At 40.7% G+C, this 27,737-nt stretch overlaps 1 protein-coding gene and 1 long non-coding RNA gene across 8 annotated transcripts in view; one reads left to right on the forward strand and one right to left on the reverse strand.

The window, feature by feature from the left end:
* The first annotated feature begins 3,181 nt into the window (after positions 1-3,181).
* LOC140462907 (uncharacterized) lies at positions 3,182-15,823 on the forward strand. 2 transcript variants are annotated; one of them, XR_011954556.1, is made up of 4 exons: positions 3,182-3,356; positions 10,870-10,965; positions 12,964-13,073; positions 15,697-15,823. It is a non-coding gene; the product is annotated as an uncharacterized lncRNA (long non-coding RNA). The 2 variants fall into 2 exon arrangements; XR_011954555.1 differs by having other exon boundaries at positions 10,874-10,965.
* LOC140462906 (protein phosphatase EYA1-like) overlaps positions 14,900-27,737 on the reverse strand; it is a 251,083-nt gene continuing 238,245 nt past the window's right edge. For all 6 annotated transcript variants that reach the window (XM_072556368.1, XM_072556373.1, XM_072556370.1 and 3 more), the window contains 3 exons: positions 27,435-27,556; positions 26,420-26,520; positions 14,900-15,870 (listed from right to left, as the gene is read on the reverse strand). In XM_072556368.1, coding sequence (XP_072412469.1) covers positions 15,790-15,870; positions 26,420-26,520; positions 27,435-27,556 — 304 coding nt within the window. In that variant the 3' untranslated portion in view covers positions 14,900-15,789. The remainder of the gene's footprint in view (positions 15,871-26,419; positions 26,521-27,434; positions 27,557-27,737) is intronic.

The raw sequence follows: 27,737 nt of genomic DNA on the forward strand, positions 1-27,737 counted from the left end.
AATCATTTGTAAAATATAAATTTTTTAGACAAGAATAAGGCTCTTTCAACATGAGCGGAAAACAGGGACAATATTGTGCTTTCTCACAATGCTAAACTGAAAAGAAGGGGAAAGAAAACCTGACTCCCTGCTATGTAAAATATGCCAAGAACGTGGAATACAAAATCCAGACCTTAACATAAACTAATAACAAAGAAATTCTGTCATAGAAGTTTATTGAATGTCGTTATAAAAATGTTGAGAGGAAGTGGTTAGGTATGACTATTGTCTATAATACTGACCAGCTGTGGATGTTGAATATGAAACCTCATGAAATCAGACAGAATTTATAAGCTGAGAAAGTGTCAGACCTGATTCTGATAAATTGTAGACATTGCACTACTTGACCTACTGCTTCTTCAGGTCATTAAACACTTTGCAGATTCTACAGTATTGGAAACAGTAACATCTTGACTATAAATGGGAGATTTTTAAAAATCAAGCTATTTTAAAAAAAACACAAGTTCCTTTTCTTTTTATTTCAAAGTATTTTCTCTTATTCACATATTCACCTTAATTTACTTGATAGCAATCTCATCCTTGGATCAGATGGTATTGGCCCAAGTTCCAATCAACATAATTGAGAACAAACTAGTTTGATAGGACAGTACTGAGTGAGTGTTCCACTGTCAGAAATACTATACCTTTAGATAAGGTGCTAAATTGAGATCCTGTCTACTGAAAATCCAAATGGTACAATTTAAAAAATCCTGGGGAAGTTCTCTCTGATGTTATGACCTGTGTTTATCCCTTTTCTGATATTAGTAAAACAGATTACCTGGCCATTATTTTATTGCTGTTAGTGGAACCTTGCTTTGTGTGAATTGGATGAAGTGTTTTCCTAAACTAGTGACTCCACTTCATAAATGCTTCAATAGCTGTAAAAGTACTTTGAGACATCTTTAATAGCAGTGTATAAATATTCCTTCTTTTCCTTTTGGTTTATTTCCTTCCTTCCTGGCTGATACAATTTCTGCTTTGTAGTTCACTATGTGGTGAAATATTAATCTCAGATGGATGGTGTGAATGAGGCGCTTCTCCAGAGCGTGGGACAGAAATTCGAAAGAGAAGACAACCATTAGAGCTTTCATGTACTTTCTGGTAACTGGTTAAAGAATAGGATTGGCAAATGCACAATAAAAGGTAACTTTCCTGTTATATCACTTTAGGAATATAAACTTTTGTTTTAAAGAAAGGAAGAATTTACATAATAAAAGTGTCCTGGGTAAGAGTCCCCAGAAACTCTACTTGGTAAGTAATTATATGGCGTAAGATGCCTCGGTAAAACCATTAGATTTGCAGTGAGGTATTTGTATCTAAGCAATAGCTCCTGTTCTTGGTTTGGGCAAAAGTTTCAAATCCACTCCTAACAAATCTACTCTATCTGACTTGCAAAAGCTAACCTTCCTGCACCAACATTGTTCTGGGAAGTCCCTGCCCTTTGCAGCTTTTGGATGTTTTTAGTAAAGTGCAGGAAATAATAGACATTAATGTTTTGAGAGTAGGTTACCCAAAACAAAAGGTTCTTCTTTTAAATTCTTTTCTATTTGGAGACAGAGCATCATGATACCCTCCAAAGTTCAAACAACCTCGCAACTCTGTCACCCAGCTTGTGTAGATAGAATAGTGAAGAAATGCAAATGATCTTTGACAATTTTTAAAAACTAATTTAAAACATTGTCTAATCAATAATAATTTAGGGAAGGCGATTTTCTCACTACCAGAAGTTCTTGCTGTCGTGGCACTTCCTGTACTTCCAAAAGACAGAGGGTTTCTCGTGGCAATTAATTGCAGTGATTTATTTTCCCTTTGCCATTTCATGTTTGAACTGGATCTGGTGATCTATTGTCGTGTGAACTGGCAGATTTCAAGATGAAGTCAAGATGAAGTCAAAGCCTTGAGCAAGATTGTTGGGCTTTTATCATCACTGACAAGTTTACTCACTTCATCATCCTCCTCCACCCAAAGCAACACATCAACATATTCCAAACGTATAAAAGGATATTCTAACTAATTTGATCTAAAATTATGTTATATCACTGTACTGTCATTGTTCTATTGTTGCCTCACTCTTTTGATGGCATGGGAAAAAATGGGTAGCTAGGGACTGCAATTACTTTCTCTTCCCCTCAAATGATGGCCTTTTTGACATTAAATTATGTTGTTCCAGAACGGCTTCCCCAGAGAATGTAAAGGAGGATGTCAGAACTTTGCATTCTAAACTGAGACTCTGAATAAGCAGAGAAACAGCAGGGATCATACGAACAGTCTGCTCAAACAGGTCCCCTCCGACCTGTCAAGTCTGTAGCCCCAGGTAGCATCTATAAATGTGACAGCTTGACTAGTGTGTCTATATCTGATCCCAGGCAGCCATCACAAGAGCAGCCATCTACATGCATTAATGTGAACTGGAGGGCAGTCAAATACTCTGACACAATGAGATGAGGAGGAGAGTGACTGCTCTTTTGTTCTTGAAATGATAAATGATGTCCATGTTGGGACATCAGTGACTCATAGATTTAAATATCCATGTGCACATTTCCTCTCAATTTTAACCACAACTCTATGGTTCAAAATTTCAAATCACTAAACTTCAGTGTGTGTCAACATATCCATAGATGTTTTGGGGATTTTTAGACAAATATTTTTGAAATTCTTAGTGCAGTGCTTCAGCTATATGTTGATAATTCTAATGAGATACTCGGAAATAGCTGAATATAGAAAGCAGGACATTGAGGTTTTTTTTTAAAAATCAGCATTGTGATTGCTTTGGAAGAGAGTTTGTATAAATAATATGGAATTGTGTGATGAAAGCAAGAATTGTTCAATAAAACTATGAAATGCTTAACATGTCTTTATAACAAAGTTAACTGTAATTGTCAGTATTTAAATAGAGTGGCCTTTTTTGTGATGGCACAGAATTTAGCCATCATCCCAGGATTTGGAAACCTAGTCCAACACATAAATGTTTCAGTTTAAAGAGGCTATTTTGACCTTTCTCCAAAAGGTTAAACCCTTAGATTGATTTCTTTTCTTGGAGGTTTCTATGACAGCTGTGCAATCAGTCTCAGTGCTTTACCTAAACAGTTTTGTAACCTCCATTTGCTGAGTCCCTTAGGCCAACCTTGCAGCTTGTCACAACCTTCCATCTGTTACATGTATCACTCAGGAGGTTCCTTGAATGTCCCCTTACTTTTGTCGCTCTAAGATCTGTGTAACAGTCTGATGTCTTAGACAAAGTAATGTACGTTACTTCTGAGAACAAGCATGCCACGATCCTACGGAAATTTCTCGGTGCTTAGTTCCCCATATAAATGGTAAGTGGCAACTGGATAAAGTGTCTTCAATTTTCACTGCATGAATATTTTGTTTTGAAAGTGAGGCTATTTTTGATAAAGTACTTCCTTCGCTGATTTTCTCATTGGTATTAAGCCACAAGTTCCCTTCCCCAAACAGGAACACAGTGAGGTGTCTTATTCCCAGGTTTTTACAAATGGTGATTTGAAACCGGCCATTAAGAGGAATGCTAATGACTGTAGGGAGCCTGCTGTTGATTTTGACTTCTTCTTGGAAAATATGTTTGGTCCTGTCTGACACTTGGCTCATGGTGGCACAAGTGAAATGAGCAATGCATCACGTCAAGAATCATGGGCACAGATCCAGTGCTATCCTTCTGCAGCACAGCAATATGGACACACTGCTACCATGCTGACTCTAAACACTGGACAAATTGGCAATCATTGTAAACATAAGAGAAACCAAAATGTCTTTTAGTAGAAGTCTCTGTGGCAAGATGATAGTTGGTGAGACTAAATGAGGTGAACATTTAATTTGCAGAATATGTTGGGGAAGGGATTGTTGTGACAATTTAAAATAAAAGGATTAAGGGACAGAAGCGTCATGCATGAAATATTCAGCAAATTCGCATTATATACAGTCACAGAGTCATAAAGATGTATAGCACGTAAACAGACCCTTCGGTCCAACACGTCCATGCCAACCAGATATCCTAAGCCAGCACTAGGCCCATATCCCTCCAAACTCCTCCTATTCATATACCCATCCAGATGCCTTTTAAATGTTGCAATTGTACCAGCCTCCACCACTTCCTTTGGCAGCTCATTCCACACATGCACTACCCTTGGTGTGAAAAAATTGCCCCTTAGGCCCCTTTTATATCTTTCCCATCTCACCCTTAACCTATGCCATCTAGTTCTGGATTCTTCCACCCCAGGGAAAAAACCTTGTCTATTTATCCTATCCCCAGACCCTCGTGATTTTATAAACCTCTATGAGGTCACCCCTCAGCTTTCAACACTCCAGGGAAAACAGCCCCAGCCTATATATGTTAACAATTGTAGCTTTTCTCTCAATGGAGTGCTGGTTTTGGAAATTGCACTGAGTGAACATTGCATTTTATACATCTTTGAGCCAGCAGTTAAAATTTCCAGTACTTAAGAAAAACATGCTGTAAAAATTCTGAAATATTCCAGCTCTTTGTGCCAAATAGAAAAACTAATGTCAACAAGAAAAGATTTTTATTGAGAATAAGCTGGACATCCAGTGTTGTGAGGTGCTGACCGAAATGCCCAGGTTAAACAATAATCAACCATAACCCATACGTAATTTTCCACACAGCAGCCTAAGGGTTGAAGCAACCTATAAATGTTTTATCCAAATGGGAGGTGATCAGCAGTGCTAATTACTGTCCACTACCAATGTTCCACATTTAGTTCTGGAGGAGGTTTAAAGTCTTAAAACTTGCTCTGGCAATTATTTTCCTTGGGTTGAGGAAGGCTCCTCCTTGTGCCCACAATTAGAACCCAGACTGCAACAATCCAGAACTCCACATTTATTATTATACGTGTAACTAAGGCATTAATTTTTATGTTTTAAAAAAAATCCTTCCAACACAAATGTACTGCTTTGGGCCAAGTTTTCACATTTCATCTCTAATGGGAAGCATAACGCCAGAGGCCAACATTCTCTACTACTTCCGTGGTAGTGTGTGGTGAATTTAAATGTTTAAATAAAATGCTCTAAACTGGCATCCAGAAATACACTTGTCAGAAAAGTGCTCTTTGTGTTAATGGGAAACTAGACCACTGGCAATGCGAAAGCATTGGATAAGCAATGAATTCAGTTCAGACAAAAATAAGTTACGGCTGTTCAAGCTAGTTTTTGTTGTGTTACCACAGCAGTGACAACAATTACTCTTCCTTTAGAAACTAATTATTTTGCTGTCACTTAAAGTTTTTTTTCTCTCTCCCTCTCTGTGCTCGTCAGCCAATCAGTACACAAACCAGTCCAAGACAAAAGCTTTAAACTGCTCCCTGGTCATTGCTAACTCAAGCCTGATGGATCTACCAGGATAAGCTCTCTGATGAATGGTTTTTGATCTGTAATGTTAATTCTGCTTCCCTCTCCACAGAAACTGTCTGACCTGGGAAGTATTTCCAGTATTTTCTTGTGTTATCACACAAGAGAGACTGTTTACCTTTCCAAGCAAGGTATTTGAATCCATTGCAATTTAGAAATATCTGCAAAGCTTGAACCACTGAATAAATACAGTATTTATTCCCCTTAGAAAGGCAGCAGGGGCTAATGATAGGACTATAAAGCTGTGGCCCTAATTCTCAGAGCCACATTTTCTTTGCCAGTAGCTCAATGATGGAAATGTGTAATAATTAGATTTGTCCAGATTACTCTTTCTTAATTTCTTTTTAGAAATCTTCGAAGTTTGAGCTCTTGGTGTGAGAGAATGGAACACCATTTGTTTCAAGAGCGCAGCCCAGTTCAGAGACAGACTTACATAGAGTAACTCTCTCTCGATCCTATCGCTGACACCCCAGCCCTAATTTCAGTACAATTAACGTACAACAATTATACAATGGCTTTTTTTGTGAGAGCGACAATTTGGTGACACCTCTGAGCTTTGGGTCCTGGTCTAATGCAAATTGGATTGATGGTTTAATTCACATAGGCAGTGCTCCTCAAACCTTTTCTCAATAGGGCCCTATCTTCAGCTTGAAAATTGCCACAGACCCTAACTGCGAACTATGAGAGGGGGAGGAAGACCTGCGCAAGGTGGGTGTTATGAAAGTGGGAGCTTGTCTGTTTGTATAGAATCATAGCTATTATAATTCAGTTAAAACTTCATTTCAGCCTTTGGTACCTTGGGGCTCGCAACCCTGATTTTGCAACTTGCTACCCCAACTGGGGTACAGACTTGTACTTGGGAAGGTGTGACAATAAGGACCCAAAATTTTCTGGTCTTAATTTTGCTCCTACAATGTGTTAGGGTATGACTTCTAGCCTGTAGTTGATTGTGTCCACTAATGTGTGTCTCACAACTAGTATAATTTAAGACGTATGTTTAAGAGACATCCACATAATATCATCACGGTATCAGTGCATGTGACCTGATGATACAAAGGTTTCAGAATTCACCTTAGCTGGGACCACATTAAGCATGACACACTGATGGAAGCATGCTGGTGTTTGTAACCAGACACTGAGCCCAGACACTGAAGTACCTTTGCCAGTAACATATGTAAATTTCAGGAGCTGTAATAAATGGCCTCTGAATCTTTTAGACAATAGACAATAGGCAATAGACAATAGGTGCAGGAGTAGGCCATTCTGCCCTTCTAGCCAGCACCACCATTCATTATGATCATGGCTGATCATCCTCAATCAGTATCCTGTTCCTGCCTTATCCCCATAACCCTTGATTCCACTATCCTTAAGAGCTCTATCCAACTCTTTCTTTAAAGTATCCAGAGACTTGGCCTCCACAGCTCACACACCCACCACTCTCTGGGTGAAGAAGTTTTTCCTCAACTCTGTTCTAAGTGCCTACCCCTTATTTTTAAACTGTGTCCTCTGGTTCGGGACTCACCCATCAACAGAAACATGCTTCCTGCCTCCAGAATGTCCATTTTAGTACTAAGTGACTCATGTCTAGAATCATAGAATCCGTATAGTGTAGAAAGAGGCCATTTGGTCCATCAAATCTGCACTGACCTAGCCATCCATCCTATCCCTGCATTTACTATGACGAATCTATCTAATGTGCGCATCCCTGGATACTACAGGACAATTTAGCATAGCCAATCCATCTAAACTGGACATCTTTGGACTGCTGGAGGAAACCAGAGCACCCGGAGAAAACCCATGCAGACAAAGGGAGAATATGCAAACTCCACGCAGACAGTTAGTCAAGACTGGAATCAAATCTGGGTCCTCGGTGTTGTGAGGTGGTAGTGTTAACTATTAAGCCACCATGCTGCACTTGTTCTTATGTAATGGAAGCTAACCTAAGTGTTGAATGTAAAAGGTTAAGATCATATGATTTCAAAGGGGTATTGTTGAGCATTTGCTTTTGGCAGTTGGGACTGGACAATGATTTTAGACTTGCCATTTATTGAATGTTTAAGGTGACTGCCATGTCAACTGAACATGGATAGAAAAAAAATTTAAAGTTTATGCTTTTCCAATAACAACTAATCTCCCCTGATTGATCATCATTGGTAAATAGGCATTTGAAACTATTAGTGAGCTTCAATTCTACTGGCATCCTGGCACACTGCTTGTGGCAGGGATAATGAGGCAGAACTGACAAGATATCTGCTTCAAAGATGATGCCCGTGAGTGGGGGATTACAGATGGAATGTGAAAATTGCCATTGTTTAAAATAAATATGTGAAGTTTGGATGAGGTGAGTCCTGCTCTATATTTCAGCATGCTCACCCCCAGTTGCACTCTTGATGGCCTGTTTCCAAGATACACGGTCCTTACAGCTAACAGAGAAAGATTAGTCCCATTAACCTGAGCTGCATTTCAACCTAGCAGTGTGTAACTGGCATCTACTCAAAATATCCACGTGCCATCAGCACCATTGACTGGTCCAGGCCACAGGCTGCAGTGTGCAGTATACATTCTGTGAATGTCAATGTGCAGTTCCTGCAGGCACACTATGTGCTGCCATACATGGTTCTCCATGGTCTCTTATCAGAGGAGCTTATGATGGTACCTAGCTCATGATTATTCACTGGCTCAGGGACCTCAGATGTGAGATAGCACATTTTGCTTTGATCTACGCAGAGCCTCTGCATTTGTGCCCAGCTGAGTAAAGCCGTGTTTGACCTCCATCTCCCATGTGGGCGACTGACAGCTGCCTCTCCCACGATCCCATCTTCTTGCACAGACACATTGTGTGCATTGTCGAGTGCCATACTATTAAACGACGTAGAGGGCCCATTCATGTCCCCGTATCAGGACTAGTGCAGGGTTCATTTGTAAGGTATAGCAGTGCTTGCTGTGAACCAAGATCAAACAGTCCTAGGCTTGGTGACAGCATGCATGACGGTTTAATAGCCTTGATGTTTACATCTGTGAGGGGGGGATATGAAGAGGTCATTAGAATTAACCTTGGAGAACAGAAATCTCCTCATGCTGAGGTTTCTTAAAACAACTCAGTGGTGGGTATGCTGTCAGACATCTTTGAGTATGATACACTCCCTTAATGCATATATTGCGCTCTCTAATCAGCATCTTGTCAATGCCCATCTTGACCAAGGTCAGTATGCCTGGTAGAAGCCCATGGTTCCCCCTCCTCCACGATGGTATTGATTTACAGATAGAGAACTCCTCTCTCTCACCCGAGCCCTCTCTCAGGCATCATGTGCCCTCAAGTGTATGGAGACAGCATGATAAGTCCTATTGGCCTCTCTCAGCCAGTGCTAACCTCCTATCCATAGAGGCTGCATGGCTTAGTGCTAGCAGGTAGTCAGCAGCACTATGGCTCTGAGTGGTTTGGAGACTTCAGTAAGTTTTCTGGGAGCACATTTCATGTTGTACTTGCTGGACGGTAAATAACCCAAAGCCTGTCCTGAGGGTTTGGCAAAGCTCAGACCTTGCCAGAGTGAATAAGGTGATTGAATATCTTGCTCTGGCTCAAATATCTGTGCAACACACTCTGTTTGCTCACTGCCTAAAAACTTTCTTTCCAGGCCTGCTTAGCCCAGGAGAATTTGCTCCTCCTGCCTCCTCCCTCACTACCCCAAGTAGGACTGTAGGTCTGCATCCTTGAAATGAAGGGTAGCATCGCCTCGATTCCAGGCCTCAGCCTCACCAAAGACACTTGTCCACCAGCAATTATTGCATTGAACCAACAATTACAATAATGGATCCTATTGTAGGCTTAAATTGAGCTCGTACTCCTTACAGTCATACCTTTGTTCCAAGCTCATGGCAAACCTCTAGACAATTATTACACTGCCTCCTAAAAAATACCAGGCTATGATAACTTTAAGCTGGATTTGGATCTGGAATCACAAATGTCCCAGCCTCTATTTCCCACCTCCAAAAGAATGTTCCTGCCCAAAATATGACAAATAATTTACAACACATGAACAGGTCACCCGACCCAGTGGTCAATGTTGGTATTTATATTCCACACGAGCCTCGTAGTGGAATGTGCTATTCACATAAACGACTCCCTCTGGTAGCAGGTTACCACTGTCTGGACAATGAAGTTTGTCTTGAAATCCCAATGCAAACAGTAAGTTAAGAAACCTAAAGTTGAAATAATTTTTATTTCAGATTAGTTAGATAAGCATGATTTCAACTGACAGTACTATGCTCTGTTGGTCAGATAAAATACTGCTTCAGAACAGGATTGAAGATTATACAAATAACACTGAGTTGAGACACTAAAATGTTCTACAGATTACAATGGTAATGTGCTGTTGAACCAATATCATTAGTGGAATGTAACTAGTCAAGGTTGATGAATGTAAGTTATAATTTAAATTAGGAAGCAGAAATTTGCTAAATTACCTTCAGGTTTCTGAGAGGGGTTTCACAGAGATTTACCTTTGACATTTTACCAGCAGCATTACCAACACTTGTGATTCACTCACATGTCCTAAGGTTTTATGCTTTTTATTTAATATTTACAAGAAATTTAATTATAGATTTCCACATGCTTCAACATCTCATCTGAACCACATACTCTACAAAGAAACATTCAAATCCAAATGCATTTGTGTGTGTTGTGCTAGTGCCATCTCCCTCAGGAAATTATACAAACTCATAATAGGATAAGTTAGACACAGGCTTTGGAAGAGAAACTAATGGCCACATTTTCTAATGTCAACATGCTTGAAAATGGCTCAGAAGCTTAGTGGCCCTATTGATGAGTGCTTACATTTCATCCCACACTGACAGCATGTTAATACAGATGAAGCTAATCATTCATTTCAAAGTAATTTTTTTGTGATATTAGGGGAACTCACTTAAAATTACTTACTGTATATTTTGGTTGACTAACTGAAATTCAGTACCAACAATATAATTACATAATTCAATGGTGCAGTCTGTTTAGGTTTAGAATGTTGTGCAATAGTTTTGGAAATAATAGAGTTGAAAAATTGCCTTATGTTGAATATTTGCATGACTGTCAAGAGATAAAAAAGAACAAGTCTCTCAATCTTCACCCAATCTCTAGCTGTCTGGGTTTGCTCACCCGAGAGTGTGAATTGTTATAACTCCATGCCAGTTTTGTCCTAACCCCTACTTATTAATGCTAACTGTATCTGCCTGAGTGATTGGGCTGTTAGAGTTTCCAGGCATTTGATGTTCTTTATGTTAAACTGGTGGCATGTACATTCACTGAATGGTGGCTTTTATGCATCTTCGGACTTAAATGCAAACTTGACAACTAACCTGAGTGAGGGCATCTCTTTGGATTTCACTCCTTGTGAAGACAGTGAGGTCTGGTTTCGAATACTTCAAAACAGGTATTTGTTTTACTTTCCTAATGAGACAGGAGGACCTAGAGTGTTCTACCAGGATCTACCAGAAAGATTAAGGCCCTCACCCTCAACTCCACTATCACTTCATCCACGTTTCTTCAGCAAGGTAAGACCTGAAGTCAATTCCGCAACTTACCTGGTTTTAAGTGGGACACTTCCAGTCTTGTAATTTCCATTCACTTCTTGCCCACTCTAGGAGAAACGTTAGTGGTGGGATTTAAATGAGGCCAAAGTTTGAAATTGTATGGTTCCCAATTCTAGATTTGCAGATGTGTTTCCAACCCACTTCACTACCAACCAGAGTTAAAACTGGGGTAAAGTGATCTATGCCAGAACAGAGAATAACACATTGCAATGCTGTCATACTTACTGGTGCTAATATTTACATCATTAATTTTGATTATATTTAAAATACTCCCAACTAAAATGAATAGTATAGTATACTCCTATGCTTGCTCAAAGTAGAGATAGCGCAAAGCAGTCCCATACAGAACAAGTAGAATGCCACATTGCTATGGCCCTATGGGCTGCACGGTGGCTCAGTGGTTAGCACTGCTGCCTCACAGCATCAGGATCCCAGGTTCAATTCCAGCCTCAGGCGACTGTCTGTGTGGAGTTTGCACATTCTCCCCGTGTCTGCGTGGGTTTCGTATGGGTGCTCCATTTTCCTCCCACAGTCCAAAGATGTGCAGTTCAGGTGAATTGGCCATGCTAAATTGCCCATAGTGTTAGGTGCATCATTCAGAGGGAAATGGTTTTGGGTGGGTTACTCTTCGGAGGGTCGGTGTGGACTTGTTGGGCCGATGGGCCTGTTTCCACACTGTAAGGAATCTAATCTACTTGAGAAAAAGCAATCTATAATAGGACCCAATTGTAACTTTTTGAGTTTGTTAAATTCTTGCCCAATTGAAAAATAGCATCCAGGCCAATAACTATTAGGCATGTATGAGTTAAGACAGTAAGTGTTAACTAGCTGCTTGACCAAGCATGATCATTAAAACCATGCTAGTTGGAAAATATAAAGTTTTAACACAAAGGTGCCTTTTTACTGTATCACTACACATTCATACACAGCCACGGCTGATGTGGGTAAAATATAAGCACTACTGCTGAGTCCTTGAAAAGAAACAGCAAGAAAAAACGAGATCCAGAAGGTCTTCTCCATCTATGGGCTGGCTTTGAGCTGATTGGTCAGAGCCCATGCATTGTGTACATGTAAATAAAGGGTTATTTGGTGATGGGATACCAGCCTCTGTGCAGTTATTTCAGTAAAAAGAAGAATAAGAGAAAAAACATAATAAAACCACACTAGTCCAATCGTGTTCTTAACGCCACACAAATTCACTTTCAATACATTTTACAAAAGGCTGATTTGCTTGTGCTGGGTGAAGTGACTACAGAATGGAAATCAGAAGAGGCCATGCTGTCTGATATCAGCCCAATCCCAATTCAAAATTAATGTGATCACTTTAATGTTTTTAATCTCCATTGTAGAACATTGAGTTGAAATGGAACAGGCATGCACAGATTCACAATCAATCAGCCAAGAAACTCAATAAGAGAATGAAATATACCTAAGAATCACGAAATTGTCAAAAGGGATATTTGACTATCTGCAGTTAGAAAATTCAAAAGGGGAAAATCGTATACTTTGTACATTGGTAGCAAAGGGACAACCTTCTTTGTATATAATTATTGATTGAAAATTGTTGATCAATATGTTTTTTAAAATAGTGACCTATAGGATCTTGGACTTGGGAACAGAAGATTAATTGTTTTAAGGTAAAAAAAAAGGTCACTATGCCCAACATCATGACTGCAAAAGCAATTCATGGACTTTTACAATGTATTTAGTAATAGTTTTAGACACATGAATTGTAAGCATCAGACCACAAGTCAAAAAGTATTTACTTAATGGAAATTATCAAATCATAATCTGAGTAAGATTCTATTGAAATTACTTTAAAAACAGAAGGTGCAAACCAACTTTTGAAAACAATCAACAAAATAGGGAGTGCCACTACAAAGACTTATGAATCTGATGGAAATAATGTTGCAGTTTGTGTGTGTGCTTTTAATGTTCTTTTCTTTTATTTCATCCTAGCCATAAGGTCAAGATGATTTGTTTTCAACATTCTGCCTTTTCTGTTCTGCTGGGAAGTGAATGTGAACCATAACTCCCCCTTTGGCTATTTTCAATGTGACCCTGGAGAGGTACTTAGTCTCCACTTACTGCCGTACACATAAGTTACTAGTGAACCATTTTATAAACTGCAAGAAAGAAGTTATAATTTTGTTGCTGCACAACTTTTTCACGGGTTTTAATGTAATGTTCTCCACACAATTAAAGAAGTGCTACAAAGATTAAGAGGATAGACTTTCTCTTCCCACGATTCTCTATATGGTAAAGTTCGACATCTCATCCATCTGCCTGGAGATGTGATTTCACAGCGTGACAAAATAACTACATAATTTTGACACCCCTTTGCTATTCATGTCATAGAACTGCTACTGGATTTCTAAAGGCAGGTCCCTTTTCAACTTGCCTTGTTGACCTGACAATGACCAATAGTGCTATTTTCTATTTTGTTGAAGTCTTATAACATTTTGAAAATATACATTATTTCAGAGCTCTATTTTTCTTTAAAGCATTATCAAAAATATATTCACTAGTCCAGAGTAATTAAGGTCTAATTCCTAAATATGATGTGTCGATAAAGATATTTTTGACTATGTATATTGATACATGCTGATTACTAAAACTAATTTAAAAATAAGGTTCTCCAATTTTAGACAACTTAAGGAAATCTTTTTCTCAGAAGGTTAAGGGTGTTTGGAACTTCCACAGAGAGCAGTGGTGGTGGGTCATTGAATTAGTTAGAGGCAGGAGGAGAGAAATTCTAGCCTGACTCGGGTGTTTGGCATAATGGAGAGTAGGAAGGAATGTGGGGTTGAAGCCGCAATCAGATCATCCATCTTCTAACTAAATGGCAGAGCAGACTGGAGAGACCAAATGGCCTACTTCTGTTCTGAATTCATGTATTTGTGTGCAATTCAAAAACTAATGTTAGGACATTATATAAAGGGCAATAAGTTCCTGCAGGATGTTGTAGTCAGAATATATGATAATCATTCAGTCCGCAGTGGTAGAACTATCTGAATTGCCCATAATTCTAAAATGGGAGATCCTGAATGCAGGACCTATATTTATCATGTATAGGGTGATCTATCTGGGGAACATGAGGTCTGATAGTTTCAATTTCACAACCTGATTGTAACCCAGCAGGGTGGGTCATTCCATCAATGAAGACCCCCCTCATTTGTTTGTCCCATTGATTTCAAGGAGCCTCTCAATAATCTTAGCATCCATCTATGGACTGAATAGACTTGCACAGAAGATACTGTTTGTTTGTTACCAAGTGGATGAAGGATATTTTACCAAGGGGTCTTGCATAGTTGCTGGACATTGTAAAAATAAGGCTTCTTCAATGCAAGGATGCAGGAACGTGGGTGATAAACTTGCCCTTCTATATTGTTATTGAAAAGTAAGGAGATTGATTGTTATAATTCATCACCAAATGAATTATCATTGTATCATGTCATGACCAGAATGGTGGAAAACAAACTAGATAGACTGTGGTCTTTTATCTTTTAGCATTTCCTACATTTCTATGCTCCACTGTTAGTAGCTTAGTCAAGTTAAATAATAGAGGCTCTGTGTGCAGGAGATCTTAAAGATATAAGCATTTGAGGATCTTCATGGTTTAGGAAAATCCCTAAAATTATTGAATATATGTGGGGAATTGTTTGTTTGTCTGTTAAATCTGCCTTAGGACAATCAGACACCCCTTTAGATGCCCAATTGAAAAAGAGTTTAATTCATTGCAAGCTAGTAATTTCTTGTCCTTTTGCACATAAATGATATGAGGATATGTTCTACAATAATGGACAGTTAAAATTGGATATATTGTCAAGCTGATTCACTGTGAAAGACCGTCAGATTATTTGGCTTTTCTATGACTTGTTTCAAAAAGCCTTGGAAAATTTCAAATCCTTTTTTATTCAATGCCATTTAACCACAAGATTCATTGTCACAAAAGTACTATCTGCACGTATTGATCAACAAGGTGGTGGCATAAGGCAGAGTGTAGACACATGCACAGTCCACAGAACACCTATTTTTAATAAAAACACTCACAGGTTGCTATTTGCAGTTACTATTGAAAACAACTTGACAGTATGAGAGAGAAATATCATAAGATTACAAATTTACACAAAAAAGATTACTTGTCTTTTGATTGTCTTAGCAATAGCAGGTTTGTATTTTTTTTAAATAAGAACTCATCTTCCTTTTGGGGCAAGTGTGTTTACACAGAGCACAGTTCATAATGGGAGAAAAGCATGAGTTCATAAATAGCAAGAACCATTTTTAAAAAATCTATAGGGAAGATGAGGACTATAGGGAACAGGCAGGAAAGTGGAATTGAGGCCAAGATCAGATCAGCCGTGATCTTACTGAATGACGGAGCAGACTTGAGGGGCAAAATGGCCGACCCCTGCTCCTATTTCTCATGTTCTTAAAAACAGTGATTGTACCACGCTGTTGATAACCACAAGTCTCTTGTTCCCTCTTGGTGTCCAAAGTAAAGTCTTGCTGATAAAGAAGGATTCAGTTGACTTTGTAGTTAATGCATCAGGTTTGTGTCTTTTCAATAAAGGCACATTTCTGTGATGGTGACCTTGGTGCAGTGGTTTTTAAATCAATTTTTGTTTTTGCTCTTTGAAGGTCAGATCTCATTCATAATTCTGAAACCATTTTCATTTTGCTTCCATGAAGGTTAAGACAAAGCGTAAATCAACTGCATAATCCACACATCTCATAGCTGGATCAGCACCACAGTCAAGGAACAAAGGTGCAGTCTGTTTTCTGCTACAAGTACTCAAGTTCCAGAGCATGCCGTAGGGCCTCGAGGTCTGCGTGGCACGAGATCCTCCAGAATGGCATATTGTTCTGCAAGCAAACACAAGCGAGATTATTGGAACAACAGGCCTTTACTTCAATGAATCGTCCTAACACCTACAACAGGGTGCTCAATCAGGACATTTAATTCAGAACAGTTGCCAGAACACACCAAAGAGCTCAACTCAGTAACTCTGCTCACTCAAGTCAAAGGAGATTTGATGGGAGTCAATGGTTGGAATGTGGCTGGTTAGCTCATTAGATTACTTACAGTGTGGAAACAGGCCCTTCGGCCCAACATGTCCACACCGACCCGCCGAAGCGCAACCCACCCATACCCCTACATTTACCCCTTACCTAACACTACGGGCAATTTAGTATGGCCAATTCACCTGACCTGCACATCTTTGGACTGTGGGAGGAAACCGGAGCACCCGGAGGAAACCCACGCAGACACGGGGAGAACGTGCAAACTCCACACAGTCAGTCGCCTGAGGCGGGAACTGAACCCGGGTCTCTGGCGCTGTGAGGCAGCAGTGCTAACCACTGTGCCACCGTGCCGCCGCTCAGTTGATCGAATAGGTAATTTGCAATGCTAGTGATGCTCAGGGTGTAGGTTCAATTTCCACATTGACTGAGGTTACCATTAAATATTCTCCCATCAACTGAGACATGGTAACCCTCAGGTTAAACCACTATTGATTCTCTGGGAAAGCATTGGTGTGGTCTGGTAAGACCATGCTGACTTTACCTTTTCAATGGTCAGAGCCATTGTAGTTAAGAAGGAAATTTGAAAAGTAATCACGATCATTTCAGTGAATTGTTTTGGTTTGTGCTGTTGTCAGTAGTTTTGGAAAGAGTAACTTTGCATCAAATTTAGGATAGACCATCTGTAGTGAGCAGTTCATTTTTCTCTCCTTAAGATGTCAGTAAAACACTGGCAGCAGTCTTTTTAGAAAACTCTGGGAGAACTGGGTGTGTAGATAAGACTTAATGATTGAGCTTCTGAGGTCAGTTGTAATTTCGTTGTGACTTCAATGTTCTGATAAGAAAGTGGAATCTGTACCATTCACAGCATGTTGTTCTATAGCTTAACATCACATACAGTGTAACAATAAACAGTGTTTAACACCTCTAAAGACTTCTGGATTAAACTTATAATAAGTCATGAACCTACACTAGAAATTGAAGAAACAGAGGGGAAACATTGAAGGCATAGAGAGATCTTATTTTTGTACTTTAGTGAGCACCTTATGGAGCTTTTTACTTTATACATTAATGCGCTACAATGAATATACAGTTTGTGTGACTTACTATAAGTGGTTATGAGGGTAAGTCCGTGAGGATCTATTCCTGGAGTTCAGGCCACTGTATTCACCTTGTTGTATTATAGTCGTATCTCCAAACTACACTCCCATCTGGTAAGGTCCCACACAGGGAGCAGTCTTGCAAAATCACTTGTTAAAGCTGAACAGTCAAAGCAATTCAGCATTGCATTGCGTGTCACAGCACCCGACCCAAGCAAGGAGCATAAATATACTAAATGCACCTTGTGCTGGACTAGTCCAACAAACAGGCTGCACCAACACAGAGGTTGTTGATTTAGTGGAAAGAAAAATCATTTATCTAGCACACTCTAGCCCAGCATGTAAGCAATGTGCAAAGGACGGGCGTAATGTGAAACGGAATATGGAACAAATATTATAGCTCACTGCTTCCTCCAGGAAGGAAACAAAATTAAATCAAAGCAACTTCGAACATGCTGAAACCAGAGTTAGTATTGCCCACCACAGTCCAGTATGATGCAAAAACACCTTCACACCCACTCATCACTGCCTGAAATAATCAATAGGACAGGCTGTAACCACATTTGAGTTTGGAATTGGGCTGTGAACTGTGCTTGGAACCTGAGCAGAGTCTGCAGCTGTGGGTGGGGAATTGAGACTGCAGTGCGATCATGTCAGATTAAATTCATCTCATTTTCTCTTGCAATTTTCTGCTTTTCAAAGATGTGGTGTTTTAACCTCTTCTGAAATCGTTCTCTTTGGGAAGGCGCTTCCTCCAATCAGTGTCGCTGAGCTCTGAAACCTGATAGAAAAGCTTCTCCTCGAATTAGCTGTTTGACAAACACACCCTGATACTGTTTATCTGTTTTCCATCTCATCTGGAGTTATTTATGGCCCAGTTTGTAAGCTTCTTCTTTTTTCACCCTTCTAATGGCCATGTAACATTCCTCACCCAAACAATAGTGAGATTGTGTTTTCTCTTGTGGACTGTGCTACCTGTAGTTAGACTGCACAGCCCATCACTAACAAAGGACCTGAATTGGGCTACAACCCGTACTGACCCAGCAAAGGTTGGGGGGTTGTTTCTAGACAGCACCAGCAGACTAATGTGTGCCAGGAAGCTAGTGGTCTCATGTGGGGGGCTCCCTCCCTCAAAAGCACTCAGTATCTGATTGAGGGACCCAGCATTGGGAAGGCGGGAGTTTCCTGCTGAGAGAATCACCACTGAAATTCCTGCTGCACCTCCCCCCCCACCCAATGATTACCCCCTGCAACCTGGAGCAATCCTGGGCCTCTGGTTGGTCAGGAGCTCTTGGAGAACACAACCTCCATTTTTAGGGTCATTGAGTCCAGACACTTATGTGTCTAAAGGCACTGAACATCCATGGCCTTCCCAAAAAAAGCAACACAGGTCTCTTGCTGACAGTAAGTGCAGCCTTCAATCCCTCCTTAAAATCACGCAGAGAGTGGTGAACGTGAATATATTTGTACTTACAAGGAAACAAGACAAGAATACAAGGGAGAAGGAGTATAATGGTGAAGACATCAATAAATGTGAGAGAAGACTCAAAGGGAGCATAAACACTAGCACAGACTGTTTGAACAGAATGGCACATCTCTGGGCTGGTTCAATGCACCGAATTTGGTTTGTGATGGGGCTCTTGGTCCTTTTGTGTAAAATGTCTTTATTAATTTCATAGCTGACTTGATTTGTGGTAAGTTCTTTTTATTCACTTGTAGGACATGGGCATCGCTGGCTGGATCAGCATTTATTACCCTCGCCTAGCTGCCCTGGAGAAGGTGGTGATGAGCTGCCTTCTTGAACCACTGTAGTCCATCTGCTGTATGTTGACCCCCAAAACCCCATGGGAGGGAATTCCAGGATTTTGATGCAGCGACACTGAAGGAATAGCAATCCACTTCTAAGGATGATGAGTGGCTTGGAAGCAAGCTTGCTGATGGTGGTGTTCCCATGTACCTGCTGCACTTGTCCTTCTGGACAGTTTGGAAAGTGAAGTCTAAGGATCTCTGGTGAATTTCTGCAGTGCATCTTGTAAATAGTACACACAGCTACTACTGAGCATTGGCGAGGGAGAGTGTGGATGCTGTGAATGTGGTGCCAGTCAATTGGGCTGTTTTGTCTTAGATGGTGTCAAATTTCTTGGTCCAGGCAAGTGGGGATATTTTATCATGCTTCCAATTATGGAGTTTAGGTGGCAAAAGATTTTGGGGAGTCAGGAGGTGAGGTACTCACCACAGTATTCCTAACTTCTCACCTGTTCTTGTAATCATTGTATTTATTAGGTGATTGCAGTTGAATTTCTGGTCAATGGTAACCTCAAGATGTTGACATTGGGGAACTTGGTGTTGGTAACTCGATTAAATATCAAGGGGTGGTGGTTAGATTATCTCTTATTGGAGATGGTCATTGCCTGGCATTTGTGTAGCACAAACATTACTTGCCACTTGTCAGCCCAATTCTGGATATTGCCCAGATCTTGATGCATTTGGACATGGACTGCTTCAGGACCTGAGGAATCACAAATGGTGCTGAACATTGTGCTGTCATTGCTGAACATCCCTACTTTTGAGCTTATGATGGAGGGAAGCAGCTGTAGATGATTGGGCCGAGGATACTAGCATAGATTTTCTAGAGTTGAGATGACTGACCTCAAGCATCCGTGACCATGTTCCGATGTGCCACGTCTGACTCCAACCAGCAGAGAGTTTGCAATGGTACCCATTGATTCCAGTTCCACTAGAGCTCCTTGATGTCACACTCAGTTGAATTTGCCTTGGTGTTAAGTGCTGTCGCTCGCACCTCACCTCTGGAATTCAGCTTTTTGCCTATATTTGAACCAAGGCTGTACTAAGGTCAGGAGCTGAGTGGTCGTAGGAGAACCCTAACTGGGTGTCACTGAGCAGGTGCTGCTTAATAGTACTGCTGATGACACCTTCCATCATGTTACTGGTGATTGAGAGTAGAGCGATGGGACGGTAATTGGCCAAGTTGGATTTGTCCTGCTTTTTGTGCACGTACCTGGGCAACTTTCCACATTGCCATGTAGATGCCGTGTTGTAGCTGCACTGGAACAACTTGGCTAGGGGGGATGGCAAGTTCTGAAGCATGTCTCCGTGCTACTTGGATGCTGCCTGAACTGCTGTGCTCTTCCAGCACCACTAATCCAGAATCTGGTTCCCAGCGTATGCAGTCATTGTTTTTACCTCTTCCGTACTATTGTCAGGCCTCACAGCCTTTGCAGTATATAGTGTCTCTAACTGTTACTTGATATCACAGAGTGAACTCAATTGGCTGAAGACTCGCACTGAAGATTAGCAATGGGGATTCTCTCATTATTCATCACTAGGTGCAATCTGCTGAAACATATGAACATTTTCATTCCCCACACCATTCATTCCTACTGTAATTTTGACATTGCCACAAAGAAGATGGATTGAAGGCCACATTTTGTACAACCTTTTGGGAGAGATTGAGTAGGTGCAGTCTGTGGAAGAATGAGAAGTGAGCTTGTTGAGCCAAAGAAGATTCTTAGTAGATAGGATAGGTGTGGAGATGTTGTTTCCTCTTGTGGGGGAGTTTGGGGCCAAATGGCATAATCTCAGAACAAGGGACCGCACTATTAGACAGAGAGGAGGAGGAATTTCTTCTCCTATAGCATGCAGAATGTGTCCAATTCTTTACCACAGAGGATTGTTGCAGCTGGGTCATTAAGTATGTTCAAAACCAGGGTAGACAGAGTTTTAATCAGTAACAGAATCAAGGGTTATGGGAAAAGGCAGGAAATTGGAGTTGTGGGTTATCAGATCAGGCATGATCTCACTGAATGGCAGAGATGACTTGATGGGCTGAATGACCTTTTCCTACTCCTATGTCTTATGGCCCTCATGTACTGGGAAGATTCAGATCTGGATGCCTAAAATTGTTGTGATGTGATCACAGCCACAACTTCCTAATCCTAATAGGGTGATGTAAGTACCTTTCTGTGAACATCTTTCATGTCTACCTGTCCTTTACAGTCAAAGAATCTGATGTGGCAAAGGAGGGTGAAATGCCCAGAATCTGTGGTCTGATATGATCATGCCCCCTTTATCATATTTTAGGTGACAATGAAGAATCTTTATTTGAAGATTTTAATTGCATCCCTAGTCTTTGACACTTGTATGAAGCCCATTCATGCCCTAGTGACTGATACACCTCAGCTCATTGAGTATGTTTTGCTTCACTATTAAACCATGTAGGAGACAGGATAGCTCCGTTGGCCGGAGTGTGGTTAAGAATGACACTAAGAGAATGGGCAAAAGTGAAGATTGCAGATATTGGAGATTAGAATCGAGAGTGTGGTGCTGGAAAAGCACAGCAGGTCAGGCGGCATCGAGAGGCAGCAGAACTGATGTTTCACACAAAGGACCTTCATAGGGTGGTGGGCATTTGGAACGCATTGCCAGCAGAGGTGGTAGAGGCAGGCACAGTAGATTCACTTAAGATGCGTCTGGATAAATGCATGAGTAGGTGGGGAGCAGAGGGATACAGATGCTTAGGAATTGACCGACAGGTTTAGACAGTACATTTGGATTAGCTCAGGCTTGGAGGGCTGAAGAGCCTGTTCCTGGGCTGTAAACTTTCTTGGTTCTTTATTCTTTGTATCATGAGTCCTGATGAAGGGCTTTTGCCCAAAACATCGATTCTTCTGCTCCTCGGATGCTGCCTGACCTGCTGTGCTTTTCCAACACCACACTAACAGAATGGGCTCAATTCCTATTTTTGCTAAAGTCAACTTAGGACTTGCCTGCTTGCTGGTCCCCTGTTTTATGTAGCAACTATGTTGCTAATTGTCTCCCTGGAATGAAGAAACTTGCCCACAGTTCCTTGTAGACTGCAGCCAATTGCCTACCTACCAACTTACATGAGTCTGGGTAAAACCAGCTGGTTAAAATTTCCCAGTGAATTTCATTAGTTACCAACAGAGTTACAATGGGAGATCAGTGGAATCCCTGTAGAATGTTTAGAGTTTCCTATTCTTTATAATAACTACATAGCGGCACTGCCAACATGTTACCTCAAGTCAAGTTAAATTCTTCCCTAAATGGCAACTAACCTTCAAATGTGTTGAAAATTATAGGCTTGTTCAGAAAAAAATTACATTCCATTTTACAGACTAAGGGTGAAATTTTATAGGCATCTAAACAACATGGGCTGTGGCAAAATATGTGGCAGAATCAGACAAGAAGTGTAGTGAGGTCCATCTCAACATTGAGATCATCTCACTTCTTTTATGCTTTTCTTGGCCCCTCATGGGACAGGAGAATGGCACCTTGTGCAGAGAAATTGTGTGGAGGGGGATTAAAGAAACAAACAGAAGTGGAAAGTGGAAGATTATGGGAGAAAAACAAATGGGGCCATAATGCAATATTTAGCTAAAATTATTAACAATGTTAAATGCATAAACCTAAAGGCCTTGTGTCCTAATGTACAGAAAACTCCCAATAAGGTTGATGAATTAGCTGTGCAAATATACATAAACACGTTAACCTTCACATCAAACAAATAGCCCATCCATTTGATTAGAAAACCTTGATGGACTAGTTCTTGCCTGTGTCTCCCTTCCCTCTCCTTAGTCTAAGAATAAAACAAATATTTGATTTATCAGATTATATAATCCTATACCTTTTATTTCTATTTTGTGTTTCAGTATTTTTTATGGCATTGTCCCTTTTCTAAAAAAGAAAATAATTGGCACCTGCTAAAATATGAGAATCCATCTCATGCTAAAAGCCATCACTGCCGCTGGCTCAGCAGTTAGTTGTAGTGAAAGTCTCTCCTGACGGTATTGCACACAGCTCAGGTGTGTAACTGGGTCAGACTTTCCCATCAATCATGTTAAAGACAGGCATGGTCTTCACGCACCACACAAATACTGCATTCACACCAGGAGACATCAGTAAGAGGCCACTTCAAACCTTTTCTTCAAACAGCTATTGAAGCTTATTAGAGTTCAATATCCTGGAAAGCACTTTATTTGCTCAGTTGTTTCAGGTGCTGACCCTGGGAAACAGGGCTTTCTTTGATGTCATTGGGTCCATCTGCTGGACCTTTGTTTAGTGAGTCAGTTACTGGAATACTGCAGCTTGTCCAATGGAATCTCCACGGTCTATCTTCACATAGATAGCCCCACCCTCCCCTCACCTCAGGCTCATTAGTGGAAATTGATGGATAATGTAAAGCCTGAGGCACAGAATCAAAGGAAAAACAAAACAGGTGATATTAAATTTAAGTTTTCTTTCAAGTCGAATCATGTCATGCAGAAATTTAGTGATGTCTTGTACAAGGTTTTATTCTGTGGCAACTGGGAAGGTGAATAATTTTACTGCAGGTGAGAATAGTTTTCCTGTAATGGTTACAAAGATATACAAATATATATCACTGTACAAGATTAGATCCCTGATATGGTAATGAAGATAAAAACACAATGTTAACATCACAATATCACAGTAAACAGGAAAATAAAACAAAGAACCATGGAGTTTGCAGATCCAAAACAAGTGCCAGAGAAACTCAGCAGGTCTGACAGCATCTGTAGAGAGAAAAACAGAGTTGTGTTTCGAGTCCAATGACCTTGACACATCTATTAGAATTCTTTGAAGAAGTTAGACAAAGGACAACCAGTGGATGAGATCTATTTGGATTTCCAGAAGCCTTTGACAAAGTATCGCACAGGAGGCTGCTAAATAAGATAAGAGCCTATGGTGTTAACAGCAAGGTATTGGCATGGATAGAGGATTGGCTGACTGGCAGAAAGCAGAGAGTAAGGATAAAGCAGTCTTTTTCAGTTTGGCAGTCAGTGACTAATGGAGTTCTGCAGGGGTGTCTGTTGGGACCTCCACCATTCATGTTGGACATTAATGATTTAAACAAAGGAACTGAGGGTTGTAGTGATTGTAACAAGGTCTGCCAAATGGACCTCATAGAATACAAGTTCCCTGGCTGGGACTGTTAACATCATCTAATCAGGGAGCCTGGCTGGCAGATAAAAAGAGGAGTGTTAGACATTCTGACACTGAGAGCTGGCTCTGAGGGAGCTAGCCCAATCTCAAGGACTTCCCACATGCAAATAAAGAATAAAAATCAAAAGATCTGTGGACGCGGTAAATCAGAAACAAAAACAGAAGTTGCTGGAAAAGCTCAACAGGTCTGACAGTATTTGTGAAGAGAAATCTGAGTTAAGGTTTCAGGTCTGGTGACTGAGAAGGTTTATAAGAATGATTCTGGGCTTTATGATCTTGTCATTTGAGGAACGGTTGAGACATCTGGGTCTGTACTTGATGTAGTTTAGAAGGATGAGGGACTATCTCATTAAAACTACCAGAATACGAAGTCAGCTGCAAAGAAGGAATGTGGAGAAGATGTTTCCAGTGGTAGGGGAGAGGAGGACCTGAGGGCACAGCCTCAGAAGGAGAGGATGACCCTTTACAACTAAGATGAGGAGGAATTTCTACAGCTGGAGGTGGTGACTCTGTGTAACACACTACCACAGAAGGCCACGGGGATCGGTCATTGAGTGTATTTAAGACAGAAATAGATAGGTTCTTAAGTGATAGATAGATAGTAAGGGGATCAAAGGTTATAGGGAGAAGGCAGGAAAGTGGAGTTTAGCAAAAACATATGAGGTGCTGGAGATCAGAGTCAAGAGTATAGTGCTGGAAAAGCACAGCAGGTCAGGCAGCATCCGAGGAGCAGGAGAGTCGATGTTTCAGGCATAAGCCCTTCATCATGGACTTATGATGGGCCGATGAATGGCTTATGCCCGAAAGGTCAATTCTCCTGCCTCAGATGCTGCCTGACCTGCTGTGTCTTTCCAGCACCACACTCTCAACTCTGATCTCCAGCATCTGCAGTCCTCACTTTCTCCTAGTTGATTTTAACCTGACTGTGAAGCCTCTTCCAAGGATGCCTACCTTGAAGAAGTTCTCCTCCTCTCTCCACAATGATCTTAGCGAGTCCCTCTCTCACTGTACTCACAAGTCCTCTCCACTGCCCTGAAGCTCTTCAGCCACGTCCTCAAGCAGACTCGCTACCACAGCCACATCTCCTTCCTCAGTGCCTGCCTATGATTTCTGATGAAGTGCGTATGCCCAAAATGTCGATTCTCCTGCTTCTGACCTGCTGTGCTTTTCCAGCACCACACACCTGACATAAAACATATCAGCCATGATCAAGTGGTGGAGCAGACCCGATGGGCTGAATGGCCTAAATTCTGCTCCTCTATTTCATGGTCTTATGATTTTGTGGGTTGTTTGCCACAGTAAGCAGGGTTATATGATATCACTGCCGCCATGTTAATTGTAGAATATATGATCGATATAATTCAAAAATAAATATGCAAAGCTAACATTTAAATTTTAAGCTGCTATTAGAAATAAACCCAGCTGTCATTGGATAAATGCTGTAGAACATCTTAGAGGATGCTATTCATGTTAGCTGTCAAGAAAGAACCAAGCCTCAGAAAGCAGGACATCAATAAGGCTATAAAGAATGAAACAGGAGAGTGATCAAGAAGGAACAATGAGGTGACTAAATGAATATCCAATAGTAGAGACATCAAAGGTAAGAGTTGTTGGACCCACAGCAGATTACACATTGACCCCAAAATGAGCATGAAACCTAATGTTGCTTCTGTGATAGTCAAGACTGCAAACAGACAGCCTCAAACCTTTTTCAGCTTCAGTTATCATTTGGAGCTGACTGAAAGGTAGGACCTCTTGGAGGGGAGGAGCTGAATGTGCCAGATGATTTTTAAGGGTTTTCTAAAAGGAAACATAAGCTTATCTTTTCCCAAACAGCCTACAGAGAAGTTCCTTTAGTCTGCTCAACACCTCCTGTAACTGGCACCAGCAAGAACAGTGCATGCTCTGTTCGCGTGTTCATTAACACTGTTGCCTGAGTTCCACAACCGGTGTAGGATAATTTGCATGCTTAATACCATGTCTGCTTTATATAAAACAGCTGGAAGGATATCCAAGAAACACATTTCCTTCTGTCTGCAGGCTGGCTGTCAGGCAAGAAATGGGAAGTTGTCAGTTAAAATTCTTCCCAAAGAGGAATGGTGAAAAAATTATTTGCTCCATATAAGGGCCTAGAGGTCACCTATTTAATGAGTGCAAAAGCCATAAGGAATACAAGCAACAAATTATTTTTCAGAAATATTTTCACTCTGAGGAGAGTTAACCATATTATGTGGATACCTAGTAAATTTAATCTATTAGGAATTCGATTAAGATCAGTAGCTGAGGCTTACCTTTTTTGCTGCTTGTTCTTCTTCAACTCCATCTCCCACTACGATGTAGACTGCTTTTCTTCCAAACCTTTGAATTATTCTTTCAAAGCAGCTTTCCTTCCCTAAATAAAATATAATAGTTCAATTGATAGCCCTCTAATCTTGGTGAGCAGCAACATTAACTTTGCAAAGTGTTTGCTCATAAATTTCATTTTGATTTTTAAAGATGGCCTTCAGCTCTGTATAATACTTGTGGAACAGTGCTCAGAAATGGGCATGAACGTGCATTTTATATCAAGGTAACTCATACAAATTGATTGTAGCTGTCACAGGTTGAATTGAGTCTCTTGAGCAATATGATAAAGAGAAGGGCACCGTTGATAAAGTCAGAATGAAATTTGGCCAAAAGGGACCTTTAGGATCATTCATACAATTAGTCTGAACCCTTTCTTTCTTGCTCCTAATCCAAGTACATTTGCCTCAAGCTCACAATTTATATTCAGCTATTTGGGCGGCACGGTGGCACAGTGGTTAGCACTGCTGCCTCGCAGCGCTGGAGACCCGGGTTCAATTCCCGCCTCAGGCGACTGACTGTGTGGAGTTTGCACGTTCTCCCCGTGTCTGCGTGGGTTTCCTCCGGGTGCTCCGGTTTCCTCCCACAGTCCAAAGATGTGCAGGTCAGGTGAATTGGCCATGCTAAATTGCCCGTAGTGTTAGGTAAGGGGTTGATGTTGATGTAGATGTAGGGGTATGGGTGGGTTACGCTTCGGTGGGGCGGTGTGGACTTGTTGGGCCGGAGGGCCTGTTTCCACACTGTAAGTAATCTAATCTATAAGCCTTTGTCGTTCAAGTTCAATTATCTATCAGTGTTAATCATGCAAGTTCTACAGGCAAATTTGCAATTTGACAAATCCTATCTCTGACTACCTTTACCTGATCATTGTTTTCAGAAATGATGTAAATCAGAAAGTGATTAACTTTAATATTGAATTAATATTTAACATTTCATAAAGTAATTACATTAATGTGTAATTACCTGTTTTTGTAGCGCTGTAAATATTTTCTATTGGGAAGACTGTGCCCAGTCCATATAACAGTACCTTTGAGAGGGCTGGTATCAGCTGTGTTGTTGTAACAAGGATATTCACACAATTTGACCTGTAAAATAAATCAATCAACTCATGTTTTTTTACACAGCTATTACCTGAGAAATGTTGCTCTGGAGAACACTGCCTAGACTGTCTCACTTTCTGATACTGGCGCTTCACTGTACTTGAGCAATTTGTCATACTGACCTCAGCATTACTACCCAGGATAATTTCAATATCCTTGAATGAAA

Source organism: Chiloscyllium punctatum, chromosome 37, assembly GCF_047496795.1.
Source record: "Chiloscyllium punctatum isolate Juve2018m chromosome 37, sChiPun1.3, whole genome shotgun sequence".
Classification (NCBI taxonomy): domain Eukaryota; kingdom Metazoa; phylum Chordata; class Chondrichthyes; order Orectolobiformes; family Hemiscylliidae; genus Chiloscyllium; species Chiloscyllium punctatum.